This window comes from Geotrypetes seraphini, chromosome 1, assembly GCF_902459505.1.
Source record: "Geotrypetes seraphini chromosome 1, aGeoSer1.1, whole genome shotgun sequence".
NCBI lineage: Eukaryota > Metazoa > Chordata > Amphibia > Gymnophiona > Dermophiidae > Geotrypetes > Geotrypetes seraphini.
In genome coordinates this window covers 394278393-394291914 of record NC_047084.1, presented here as the reverse complement: position 1 = coordinate 394291914, position 13522 = coordinate 394278393, and the positions used below count along the sequence as shown (strand labels likewise).

The 13522-nt window shown below is 43.3% G+C and overlaps 1 protein-coding gene across 9 annotated transcripts in view; it reads right to left on the bottom strand.

Annotated features, from left to right (window-relative positions):
- LOC117347156 (stimulated by retinoic acid gene 6 protein-like) overlaps positions 1-13522 on the bottom strand; it is a 422585-nt gene that overhangs the window by 76778 nt on the left and 332285 nt on the right. For 7 of the 9 annotated variants that reach the window (XM_033917677.1, XM_033917659.1, XM_033917649.1 and 4 more), the window contains 2 exons: positions 11217-11336; positions 8887-9050 (listed from right to left, as the gene is read on the bottom strand). In XM_033917677.1, the coding sequence (XP_033773568.1) occupies positions 8887-9050; positions 11217-11336 (284 nt within the window). Of the gene's footprint in view, positions 1-8886; positions 9051-9256; positions 9395-9481; positions 9575-11216; positions 11337-13522 lie in introns of those variants that run through there. The other 2 variants (XR_004536730.1, XR_004536733.1) reach the window with 2 other exon arrangements.

The window sequence follows — 13522 nt, the reverse complement described above, 5'->3', positions numbered from 1 at the left end:
GGGCAACTCTAGAGGGTCCTCAGGGACACAGGTGTTTTGGGGGTGGTATGGGGGCTGTCCCTAGGAGGGATAAGGGGTGGGGGGGTTAGATGGGTGGGAAGGGATGGGGATTGTTTTTTTCATTTGAATTTCTCCTTTTTTGGTTTGGTGCTATGTTTTTTTCTGTTTGTTTGCTTCAGGTTTTCTTTTATTGCCATGGCAAGGAGGATTGGCCGGGGGGAGGCTCTCCGGGCTCGCCGCTCCGGTGGGCTTTCGGGGGGGCTCCTCACCGCTTGGATGGAGTTGGGGTACTGGTGGGCCTGTAGGCTGGGACAGTCTCACCATCCCTTTACTCGTGATCTGGAGTTTCTTTCATTTTGGGTCCTTTTGACTTCTGATGGTTAAATTGGTTTCTTGGAATGTTTGTGGGGTTACCTCCCCCGTTAAGTGCCAAAAAATATTGCAAACCCTGAATCGCCACAAGGCGGATATTGCCTTTTTACAGGAGACGCATCTGACCTCTCAGGAACATGACAAATTTGCTCGCTGGTGGGTGGGGAAGGTGGTGGGTGCGGCCGCGGTGCGCCGTAAGGCGGGTGTGCTTATTCTCCTTCGCAAGACCTTAGACGTGGCAGTACAGGGGGTTTAAGCGGACCCGTCTGGCCGGTTTGTATTGGCTCACATTACCTTGGCGCGAACGTCTCTTCTCCTTTGTAATATTTATGCGCCGAATGTTTATGACAAAGTATTCTACATTCGTTTGTTTAAGGCGCTGAGCACATATTCTGGATTACCTTTGTTGCTGGGGGGAGATTTTAATATTGTTCATGACCCCAGTTTGGACAAGTCGGACCCCCGTCCCCGGGACCGTATGGATTCTTCCAAGGGTATTCCTTACCTTTGTTCCTCTTTAGACCTGGTGGACGTTTGGCGCACGTTGCATCCTGGGGACCGCAACTTCACTCACTTGTCTCGGGCTCACGGAACTCAGTCTCGGATCGATTACTGGCTTTTGTCTTCTGTCCTTTTTTCTTCCACGAGAGCTGCAGGGATTGGTCCATATTGTGTTTCTGATCACGCTTTTGTTTGGTGTGTGTTGGATTTAGGGTTGGACTCGGTGGGATCTAGGAGATGGTGGTTTCCGCCGGCGCTATACACGGATCCTGGATTCTCTGATCATCTGCTTCAGAAATGGGCAGACTATAAGTTCCACAACGCGAATCATTTGGATAACCCTGTTTTGTTCTGGGATGCGGCTAAGGCTGTGCTGCGTGGGGAAATTATCGCGTATGCCAGTTTCCGGAGGAAGGCTCGGGACAGGGAGATCTTACGCCTGGAAAAACAGGTGAGGGCAGACCGGATGTGGTATGCGTGTAACCCTACCCCTCGGCGCCGTAGCAATTTGTTGGCTTCCCAGGCTTCCTTGAATGAGTTGCTACAGGCTCGAGCCTCCTGTTCTTTACAATATTTTCGTCACAAATTTTATTTACACGGGAATAAGGGAGGACGGCTTTTGGCTAATTTGGTGCGTGCTGCGGACGGCCCTCGTAGGGTGTTGCGGGTGGTGGGGGAAGGGGGCGGATTGGTTCACTCGGATGCTGAGATAGTTGAGGTTTTTCGGACATTTTACCGGCAGTTGTACTCGCAGCCCGCTGAGCCGTCTCTGCCGAGTGCTCTTTATTTGGACAATGTGCCGGTGCCGCGCGTGACTGCTCCTCAGCTCCAGCGTCTGAATGCGCCCATTTCGCCTGAAGAAGTGGCTCTGGCAATACAGTCTAGTTAGTTATGGAAGGCTCCGGGTCCTGATGGATTTTGAGCGGAATTTTATAAACTGCTTTCATTGGAGATCACCCCTCTTTTGGCCGCTACCTTTACCGTTTATGTAGAACGGGGGTCTTTGCCGCCGTCCTTGCGCGAGGCTCACATGGTGGTGTTGTTGAAGCCTGGCAGGGATCCTACTTTGCCTGGTTCTTATCGCCCGATCTCTCTCCTCAATTTGGAAGCCAAATTTTTTGCAAAAATCCTGGCTAACAGATTGGCTCGTGTTCTGCCGGACCTGGTGGAGGCCTCTCAAGTTGGGTTTGTTCGGAACCGACATAGCTCTAGGAATATCCGCCGTCTTTTGACTTCCTTGGAATTTGTTGCTTCTCGTCAGGAGCCTTCCCTGTTGGTCAGTTTTGATGCAGAGAAGGCTTTTGATAGGGTTTCGTGGCGCTTCCTGTTTGATACGTTGCGACATTATGGTTTTGAGGGGTTCTTCCTGGAGGCGATTGGTGCGCTTTATGCTTCCCCCACTGCTGCGCTTTGGATTAACGGTATACTTTCTGAGTCGTTTGATATCCGGCAGGGCACGAGACAGGGATGTCCTTTATCTCCTCTTTTGTTTGTTCTTACCATGGACCCGTTGATTCGGGATGTTCTCCATAACCCAGATATTTATGGAGTCCGTATTGGTCGGGAGTCTTTTACGGTTTCGGCTTTCGCGGATGACCTCCTTGTACATCTTACTAATCCAGTTGCCTCGTTACCTGCTCTTTTGATGGTGATGGCCGAATATGGGGACTTCTCCGGGTTTCGGTTGAATTTGGATAAGTCCTTGGCCCTGCCGACGTCTCCTGAGGTTCGGGACACTTGGCCGGGGAGCTTCCCGTTGCGTTGGGCGCCTGGTGCTTTTCGGTACTTGGGTATTCAACTGACGGCCTCGGTTGCTTCCCTCAAGCAGACTAACCTACAACTGCTTTTTGATTATACTCGTCGGCGGCTAGAAGGCTGGAGGTTTTTTTCCCCTATCGGTGCATGGTCGCATTCATCTTTTCAATATGGTTATTTTCCCAAAGTGGCTGTATGTTCTGCAGTTGTTGCCCATTCGTTTGTTAAGGAAGGACATTCGGGAGCTTCATCGACTTCTATCTAGGTTCTTTTGGAATGGGAGGAAGCCACGGATGCAGTTTCACTTTTTGATAGGGTCTTGGTTGAGGGGCGGCATGGGTGTTCCCGATATGCAGACTTATAATCAGGCTTGCCTCCTCCGTTATCTTGGTGATTGGATTTTGAAACAAGATGTGTATACGTGCTGGGATTATGAACGGGCGTACTATCATCCTTGGCAGTTATCTTCTTTGCTGCATGCGCCTCGATCGGCTCTTCCTTCTTCGCTGCGCTCTAGTTTTTTGTTGTGCTCTTTGCGGGATACTTGGAAGATGTTGGTGCTGTGTCTGATCAGTTGCCTTTGCAAGGGAATCTTCAATTCTTGCCCGGCCGCTCTTCGGCTTCCTTTCGACGCTGGGCCCAGCTTGGTTTGACTACTTTGGAACATGTACTGACCGGGGATGGGACTCTCCTTTCTTGGCCGGCATTTCTGCGTAGGCACGGGGTTTGTGACACGGATTTTTTTTGCCTATATGCAATTGGACCATTATATTCGTTCCTTGAGGATGGAGGGCCTGCGGCTAGGTTTAGGTGCTAGGCTTCGCTCCTTTTTTGCTGGTTTTGATGATGGAGGGCTTTCGGTTTCGGCGCTTCATAAGGCGCTTTGCTTGCTGTCCCAGCCTCGCTCTTGGGTCCTCTTGTGCGCTCGTTGGGCCCCGGACTTGGGTCTTCTCCCGACCGATTTGGATGTGGGCAGCCTTGTTCGTCGGATCCCGACTCTTTCTGTTTCCGCTGACCTGAGGGAGTGCCAGTTTCGGGTGCTCCATAGAGCGTACTTCACGAAGGTCCAACTGTTTCATTCTGGTTTGGCTGACTCGGACCTTTGTGAGAAATGTACAGCTTCCCCGAAGTCCTTTTTCCTCGCCTTTTGGGGATGTCCGGTAGTTAAGTCTTTTTGGAGGCGAGTAGTCCGTTATTTGGAGGCTGTGTTGGGCTGTTCCATCCCGCTTACTCCGGTGGGGTTTCTCTTAGATAAATTTGAGGCTTTTCGTTTGCCGCCTGGAGTCGGCAATTTATTCTTGCGGAAGGCGGGCTTGGTGGCTAAAAAGGTCATTTTGACGGAGTGGGTGTCAGCAGATCCTCCTGCGTATTGGGCATGGCGCAATAGGCTGCATGCTTTAATGTTACTTGAGAGGAGTCAGGTGCGTGGTTCCTTTCGACAGAAAAAAATTTTTCTGCGTGTCTGGAGGCCCTATATTTATTCACTGTCCCCAAGAAGTCGGAGCTTAATTATTAATAGGTTGCGGATTTGAGCTGTTCTGGGCGGTGGGTGCGTGGGCCTGTGGGTGCCTCTCCCCGGCTATGGCGGTTATTTTTTTATTTTTAATTTTTTTAATTTTTAATAATTTTTATTTTTATTTTTATTTTTTTTTGTTTATTTTACCGTGTTTTACTGGGGGTGGATGTAGGGGGGCTAGTGTTCCTCTCAGGGCTCATCAGAGTACAGAGCTCTGTTTGCATGATGTTTTGGACTTTGGTGCTTGGGCCTCCCCAGTAGCACTGGGTTGGGATGCTGCTGGTCCTGGGCTTGCATTTTCTTGCTTCTGCCTTTTGCTGCTTGGATGGTTTTGGTTGGGGGTGGGTTAGGGAGGAATAGGGTTTGGGGTGGGTGGGTGTTGGGGGATTTGTTACTCTTCTCACATGTTTGTATTTTTGCAGTGTTCTTTTTGCTTCAATAAAAATTGCTTTACACTAATACACAATTTGGATCAGAATGGGTTTTTTTTCTTGTTTTCCTTCTCTAAATCTAGGGTACGTCTTAATAGTGCGAAAAATATGGTAATTGCTTATAAAAGCCAATAGAAGTGTCATGCTACAAAATTAACATCAGCCTTATACGGAAGAAATGAATAACCAGTTCAGAATGTGTCCAGAAAATGTTTCCTCCGGATCTTCAAAAGAGAGTGTGGTGGTGTGCACTGTAACCTTCATTCTCCCTGGGTACAGTAAACCATATTGTGCTTTGAGTGATTTTAAATGAGCTCTCATACCAAGAAATTGTTTCCGTTTCTGCTCTATGGACTTACTGTGATCAGGAAAGATCAGGATTTTCATACCATAATGGTATATTGGAGGTTTAATTTTAGCTTTCTGTAAAACAGAAAGAGCTTGAGGATATCTTAGAATGCGGAGGACAAAAGGTTGTGGCAGTTGGTGATTAATAGGCTTAACAGAAGGAGATCTATGAGCCTTTTATATTTCAAACGGCACATCAAAGTGAAGATCTAACAGGGAAGGTAAGAGATTTTCTATATACTTAATGGAATCCAATCCTTCAGTACCCTCTTTAATACCAAGCACTCTGATGTTATTATGTATTGATGATTTTTCTAATCTAACTCCTTTAAACCGTTATCTTCCTTCACTCTAACATGCAGGAAGGAGATATCACTGGAATTCGCAATACAAAGTTGATTCAATGTTTCAATATGAGATTCCATTTGATGTAAGTTAGATTTTATCTCATTTATTTCTTCCTTTAACTCCCTAAGAGAGTTATGATTATCTTGTAAAATACCTTTTATGGAGAGGATTTCGTCCATAAGAGATTGTAAGCAATTTCTTCAGTAAAGTTGACACTCATTGAGCTGTGCAGTGAGAGATCATGTTTTGGCTTTTTTGAAGCAGGAGAAATCGGTTGTTTGACTCTGTTTTTGGAGGATTTGTTAGGCATGTTGTCTAATTCTTGTTTAAGATATCAAGACGATGTTGATGTATTTAATAACATATGCAAACAGTGGGATTCAACATCCCAAGACGGGAGCGATAACATTAAGTGGCCATCTTCCTATAATGCTCAACTGCTCGCCTCATGCACAGTTTGCTTTTCTAAACATTAAGCTACTTCTATCTCCTCAACATTCACTTTCTTCCCAGATCCTGTCTTTCATACACGCTTTCCCCAAAACATCTTATCCCCCAATCATAGTCCAATTTCCAGTCACCTCTCCTAACAGTCAGTCTCTACCATTCTGTCTCCATCACCATTGCATTCTAGCTGGTTCTTCTTCCAGTTCTTTACCATAGTAAATGACAGCAGATAAAGACCTGGATGGTCCATCCAGTCTTCCCATTAGTACATGCATTATAAATACATGATTAAATTCTCTTTTTTCTTTGATAATTCTGTGTCATAGACTGTAAAGTCCACTGGGTACCGGCCTTAGGCTCCAACTATTGGAGCTGCCGTCAAAACTCAATCCAGCCTATCCAACCATCTCACTGCATGTGAAATACATACTGTAAAATCTGCCCAGCAACATCCTTATGTTTCAAGTTACTGGAGTTCTCATCGATGCCCTCCCCAGCCCATCTAACACCAAATCGGCACATACAGGACACAAATCATGCAGGTATGCCCAGTAATGGCCTTAGTTCTTCAATTTATCCAATTCATTTTAGAATAAGAGATCCTCTGTGTTTATCTCATACTTTTTAGAATTCTGTCACCATTATCCTCTCCACCATTTCCTTTGGGAGGGCATTCCAGCCAGGCATCAACCTCTCTGTGAAAAAGAATTTCCTAACATTATTCCTAAGTCTATCACCCTGCAACCTCAGTTTATGCCCCCTAGTTTTACAATTTTCTCTTCTCTGGAAAAGATTCAGTTCTATATTAATACCTTTCAAGTATTTAAATGTTTGTCTGTATCATATCTCCTCTGTCTGTATCATATCTTCCTCTGGTAGATGTGTGGAACAGTCTCCCGGTAGAGGTGGTAGAAACAGAAACTGTGTCTGATTTCAAGAAAGCCTAGGATAATCACGTGGGATCTCTTAGAGAGAGGAAGATTACTGTGGATGGTTACTGCGGATGGGCAGACTGGATGGGCCATTTGGCCTTTATCTGCCATCATATTTCTATGTCCCTCTTCTCCTCCAGAGTACGGTATACATATTCAGGTCTTCGTCTCTTCTCCAACGTCTTTTGGTGCAAAAACCATTTTCGTTGCCTTCCTTTGGACCGCTCCAAGTCTTCTTATATGCTTTGCTAGATATAGCATCCAAAACTGAACACAATGCTCTTTTTCTTCCCTGGAGGCTTAGTAACAACTTTAACATTATCATCTACATTTTATATTTAAAAACCTACTTTTGTGAAAAAAATCATGTTTTTATGCAGCACAGTTAGAAACAGCATAACATTTGATTTCTTCTTACTGCTGATTATGATCTAAAGCAGTGTTCTTCAACCTTTTTACACCTATGGGCCGGCGGAAATAAAATAATTATTTCATGGACCGGTAAACAAATAAGACTGAAATTTTTAAAAACCACATTGCCGCCCTGTCCCCGCGAGCTCGGTCCCATTAACTATCTGATACCATCCGCACAAGCCTCAAATAGTTATGATTTTATATTGAACATATTTTATTAAAGTATAAAAAGAAACAATATTCTGTACAATTGTCATTTTATAAATATAAATAATACAGGGCAAGGATCAACAAAACCCCCGTCTCCCCTCCCCTTCACATATATCCCCTCTACTATCAAGAAAACTGAATAAGCCAAATTATTACAGAATGCTACACAAATATCATGCTAACAGAATACCACAGTCACACATGGCAGGAATGGTGTTAGGGGGAGTGCAACTAGGGCAACTGCCTCCTGGTCAGAGAGAGCCCTAAGCCAGCTGGAAGCTAAAGACACACTGCCTGGGCTTTGCACTCCCCAGTTATGTCTAACATCAGCTCTAGCAGGATACATATTTTAAATCTGATATATTCTAATCACAAGATAGAAATAAAATTATTTTTTTCTACCTTTTGTCGTCTCTGGTTTCTGCTTTCATCGTCTTTTCACTCTCTTCCATCCACTGTCTGCCCTCACCCCTCCCCCTCCCATATGGTATCTGCGTTCTTTCTATGCCCCTCTCTCCTACACCAGATCTAGCATCTTTGTCCCTCTTTCCTTATTTTTCATCTGACCCCCCTTCCCAGCATCAATCTCTCTCTACCTTATCATTCCTCTGTCTCTCCCCTTTCCCTCATCTGATCTCTCCATTCCATCCTGACTCCTTCCCCTCCTCTAATCTCCCTGCCAGCTGTTTCCTTCCAATGTTCCTCCTCCCCTGTCCAGCAGTACCTTCTCCCTTTCTTCCTCCCCTTATCTAACAGTAATTCTCGTCCCTTCCCTTCTCCCCTGTCAGAAGTAGCCCCTTCCCCTCCCTTGTCCAGGAGTACCCCTTCTCCCTTTCTTCCTCCCCTTATCCAACAGTAACTCTCTTCCCTTTCCCTTCCCCTTCTCCCCTGTCAGCAGTAGCCCCTTCTCCTCCCTTGTCCAGGAGTACCCCTTCTCCCTTTCCTCCTCCCCTTATCCAACAGTAATTCTCATCCCTTCCCTTTCCCTTCTCCCCTGTCAGCAGTAGCCTCTTCCCCTACCTTGTCCAGGAGTACCCCTTCTCCCTTCCCTCCTTCCCTCTCCAGAAAATGTTCCCTCTATGTAGGCTAGCAGCAGCTCTGTGTGCTTTTAACTTCGGCACACAGCTGCCCCTAAGCAGTATTTTAGCGCAGTTTCATGAGGCAGCCTCGGAGCCTTTGGTAGGTCGGCCCACTTTGACGATGCGATGTGGGCCGGCCTACTAAAGGCCCCGAGGCTGCCTCATGAAACCGCGCTAAAATACTGCCTAGGGGCAGCTGTGTGCCGAAGTTAAAAGCACACAGACCTGCCGCTGCTTTTCTGGGGGTGCGGAGACAAACGCGGCAGGAGTCCGTGGTGGCAGGCAGGAGTGCCGGCATAGCGACGGCAACAGGAAGTTGCACGTCAGCTGACGCCGGCATCTTTTGCTGCAGTGGGGTCCTGAATCCTTCGCGGACCGGCACGATTTTTTTGCGGATCGGCACAGGTCCACGGACCAGCGGTTGAAGAACTGTGATCTAAAGGACTAAACTTTCTTGAGCTTGTTATCGAAAGGTGCCCAACAGCAATGAAATTGGGAAGATAATTAAATCCTGGGCTAGCAGTTATACTCACCCGAATCGAAAGCTTCAAAACCTTTCTGCAGTATTGTTCGGTCTATTCGTGCAATAAGCCAGGTTCCCAAAATCAAGCTGCATAAAAGTCTGAACAGGCATGCACCCAATCCCACGATCACGTTGTAGAAGAACAAGAAGTAACTGAAGTTGTGAAATGCCTTCCTGTAAAGAAAAACATAAAACTTTCATGTTTTCTGAGAAAATTAAAAAGAGTCATGGGATAGGTGGCAAAGTTCAGTTGTGGATTAGGAATTGGTTATCAGATAGAAAACAGAAGTTAGGGTTAAATGGTCATTTTTCTCAATGGAGGAGAGTAAACAGTGGCGTGCCGCAGGGGTCTGTATTGGGACTGGTGCTATTTAACTTACCCCTATACAGAATCCGGGCCTGATAGTCTGAAAGGACACTTATCTGTGTAGATAAATCCTAATGGGGCCGGTTTCACCATTGGATTAACTTCCTCAAGGGATATTTTCAAATGGTATCCAAAAAATTAATCAGAACATCTAAAAGAATGTATACAATATTTAAATATATATAATATTTAAACAAACTCATGTTTTATCTCCAAGAATGAAAGATTATCTACATACTTTTTCATATGGTCCACTTCTCCTCACATGCAAGCTGACTCTGAAAATGGTGCCTAGATATAGAAGACGCCAGTCCATGTGCTGCTATTTATTCTAATTTGCATATATGATATTATATAAATATCATATAAACATAAAAACCATAAAAAGTTTAGATTAAACCAATTTTCAATGAAAATTCAATAAAAATACTTCAATCTATCTAGTTTGCATGATTTATCAGAATGTAAAACTCTTTGATCTGTGTAAGTAAAACAGTATATAAAATATAATAAAACAAACATATTTTGGTCCTATATATGTATTTATTTTTATAACAAACAGTATTCAGTAAAACACCAAGAGGGCCATTTACAATAGGACATCTAAGTCTGACTTTGGATGTTTCCTGAAAGACATTCAAAATTAGAGGTAGGGAACTGGTCATTTTCGAAACCAGCAAAATTGCTAGATGTCCAAATATTTTTTTTTAAATTGCCTCCTTAGTTGTTTTGGCCACCAGAATTTCCAACATAAGGATGTCCAACTTTATTCACTATTTTCAACCATAAAAATGTCCAAATCCAGACCATTTGGATATGGGAGGGGCCAGACATACCAACAGAGCAGTGGGGTACTTTAGAGGGCACTGCTATGAACTTCATATAAAGAATGCAAGATGTACATCTCACCATATACCCCTTAGAATTTATGCTGAGCCTTCCCAAACTTCCCCCAAACCTACTACCACCCCAATAGCCCTTATGGCTACAGGTGGCTCCTATATGGCAGTATAGTAGAATTTTGGTGGGCTCATACTCTCTATCAGAAATGTACTATTTAGAGTGGCTTATGGGCCTGGGTCCTCCTCTTTATGGTTTAGTAGCCCAACCATGAGGCTAAGACACCTGTGTGCAGTCTACTAGGCTTTCCTAAATCGATTAGCGCACCTTTGAAAAAGAGAGGGTTAATCCCTCCAGTGGTCATTTTTAAAATAGGTCTAGCTCAGAACATTTCTAAGTTCCATCCAGGATATCTTGGGAAAGGTTCAATTATTACCACAAGATATCCAAGTCTAAGCACACTCAAAGCCCACTCAAAGCCAGCCCAGAATATGCTTACAACATGCCCCCTTTAGTTTTGGATGCACAGCAGCTGAGACAACTTGCACGATGTCCAGAAAGACAGTTTTGAAAATCGGCACCTGGATGTCCTGGTGATTAGGACGTCCAAGTATTGATTTATGCCATTTTTTGGACATCTTAGTGTTTCTAAAATGCCCCAACAAATCCTTCTTGGTATTTACCTTATTTGAAGCTGCATTTAAACAGTGATCCAACCAACACATCTGTCTGTCATTCCCTTAATAGCTCCCTACCAACTTTAAGCCCCCTCTGTGAGTCTTGTCATAATTAGAATGTAAGCTCTTCTGAGTCTCTTGCATGTACAATGTACAGTGCTACGTGCGTCTGGTAGCGCTATAGAAATAATAAATTGTTGCTGTTGTTCTGGCCAAAATAAATTTGGATGAATCAAATCTTTACATAGTAATATCAAATCTTTACATAGTAATACAGAGGAAGGCAAATCTTTCCCCATACTACTGTGTATTTATAGAAGTGTAGTTGATTAGGCACAAAGTCACAGAAGTTCTTAAATTGTCTTAAATCACTGGATCAATCCTTTTTTCCTTCAGTCTAACTGTATCACAAAACCAATCAGTTCCTTTTATTAAATGTAATATTTAATCACTCACCTATTGTTGAGAGCCAATGGTTTGTTCTTATCTTCGAGCGACATTTTTGGTTGAAGGAAAAACTTTGAGGCTACTATAATCTGTAATTTCGTGATCAATATTGCTATCACTGGTGTAAGACTACAACAGAACACAAAAATTATATAAGGAAACTGTTGTTCAATTTTGTTAATAAGAACATAAGAATAGCCTTACTGGGTCAGACCAATGGTCCATGTAGTCCAGTATCCCATCTTCACGGAGGCCAATCTAAGTCACAAGTACCTGGTGAAAACTCAAATAGTAGCAGCATTCCATGCGACTGTCCCATGTCTGTCTCAACAGCAGACTATGGACTTTTCCTCCAGGAATTTGTCCAAACCATTTTTAAAGCCAGCTACATTAAACGCTCTTACCAGATCCTCTGGCAACACGTTCTAGAGCTTAACTATTCTCTGAGTGAAAAAATATTTCCTCCTATTGGTTTTAAAATTATTACTCTGTAATTTCATAGAGTGTTCCCTGGTCTTTGTAAATCTTGATGCAGTAAAAAATTGATCCACTTTTACCCGTTCTATACCACTCAGGATTTTGTAGACCTCAATCATATCTCCCCTCAGCCATCTCTTTTCCAAGCTGAAGAGCCCTAACCTTTTTAGTCTTTCCTCATATGAAAGCAGTTCCATTCCCTTCATTATCTTGGTCTCTCTTCTTTGAACTTCTCTAGTGCCGCTATATCTTTCTCGAGATAAGGAGACCAGAGTTGAATGCAATACTCCAGATGAGGTCGCACCATGGAGCGATACAGAGGAATTATAACATTTTTAGTCTTGTTAACCATCCCTCTTCTAATAATTCCTAGAATCCTGTTTGCTTTTTTGGCCACCGCCGCACATTTGGTGGAAGGTTTCATTGCATTGTCTATGATGACACCCAGATCTTTTTGGGCGCTAACCCAAAAGTTGGTCCCTACCATCCCGTAACTGTGATTCGGTTATTCTTCCCAATGTGCATTACTTTGCATTTGTCCACATTAAATTTAATCTATCACTTGGAAACCCAGTCTTCCAATTTCCTAAGGTCTGCCTTCAATTTGTCATAATCCACAAGAGTTTTAACAAATTTGAACAGTTTAATATCATCTGCAAACAATCACCTCACTCATAAGTTAAATAGCACTGGTCCCAGTACAGACCCCTGTGGCACTCCACTGTTTGCTATCCTCCGCTGAGAAAAATTACCATTTAACCTTACCTTCTGTTTTCTATCCGATAACCAATTCCTAATCCACAACTGAACTTTGCCTCCTATCCATGACTCTAATTTTCTCAGGAGCCTCTCATGAGGAACTTTATCAAAAGCTTTCTGAAAATCTAAATACACTACCTTTATCCACATGCTTATTCACACATTCAAAGAAGTCAATCAAATTGATAAGGCAGGACCTCCCTCAGCTGAACCCATGCTGACTCTGTCTCATTAAATTTATTTATTTAAAAGATTTCTTAACCGCCTATAACTAGGCGGTTTTATACAAAAATAATCATATAAAATATAAAACATGTTCCCCAATTTTATTTTTTATAAAGGTAATTTTATAATGGGGAGTGTATGCAAGAATGTCACACATCAGGACAGAGTCCAATTAAGAATATAAGAATAACCATACTGTGTGAGACCAATGGTCCCTCTAGCCCAGTATGCTGTCTTCACAGTGGCCAATCCAGGTCACAAGTACCTGGCAAAAACCCAAATGGAAGCATCTTGGAGAAGAGATAGCTATAAAATCATGATTGGAGTGGAATAGATGAGTATTGATTACTAAAAAGTCAGGGAAACTCCATGAAGTTACATGGTAGCACTTTTAAAACACACAGGAGAAAATATTTTATCATTCAACATATAGTTAAGCTTTAGAACTCTTTGCCAGAGTAAATTGTAAAACCAGTTAATGTACCTGGGTTTAAAAAAAGGTTTGGACAAATTAAGAACAGAATTGCCATATTGGGACAGACCGAAGGTCTATCAAGCCGAGTATCCTGTTTCCAACAATGGCCAACCCAGGTCCCAAGTACCTAGCTAGATCCCAAGTAGTAAAACAGATTTTATGCTGCTTATCCTAGGGATAAGCAGTGGATTTTCCTCAAGCCATCTCAATAATGGCCTATGGACTTCTCCTTTAGGAAATTATCCAACCCTTTTAAAAACCCTGCTAAGCTAACTGATTTGACCACATTCTTCGGTTATGAATTCTAGAGTTTAATTACACGTTGTGTGAAGAAATATTTTCTCTGGTTCATTTTAAATCTACTACTTAATAGCTTCAA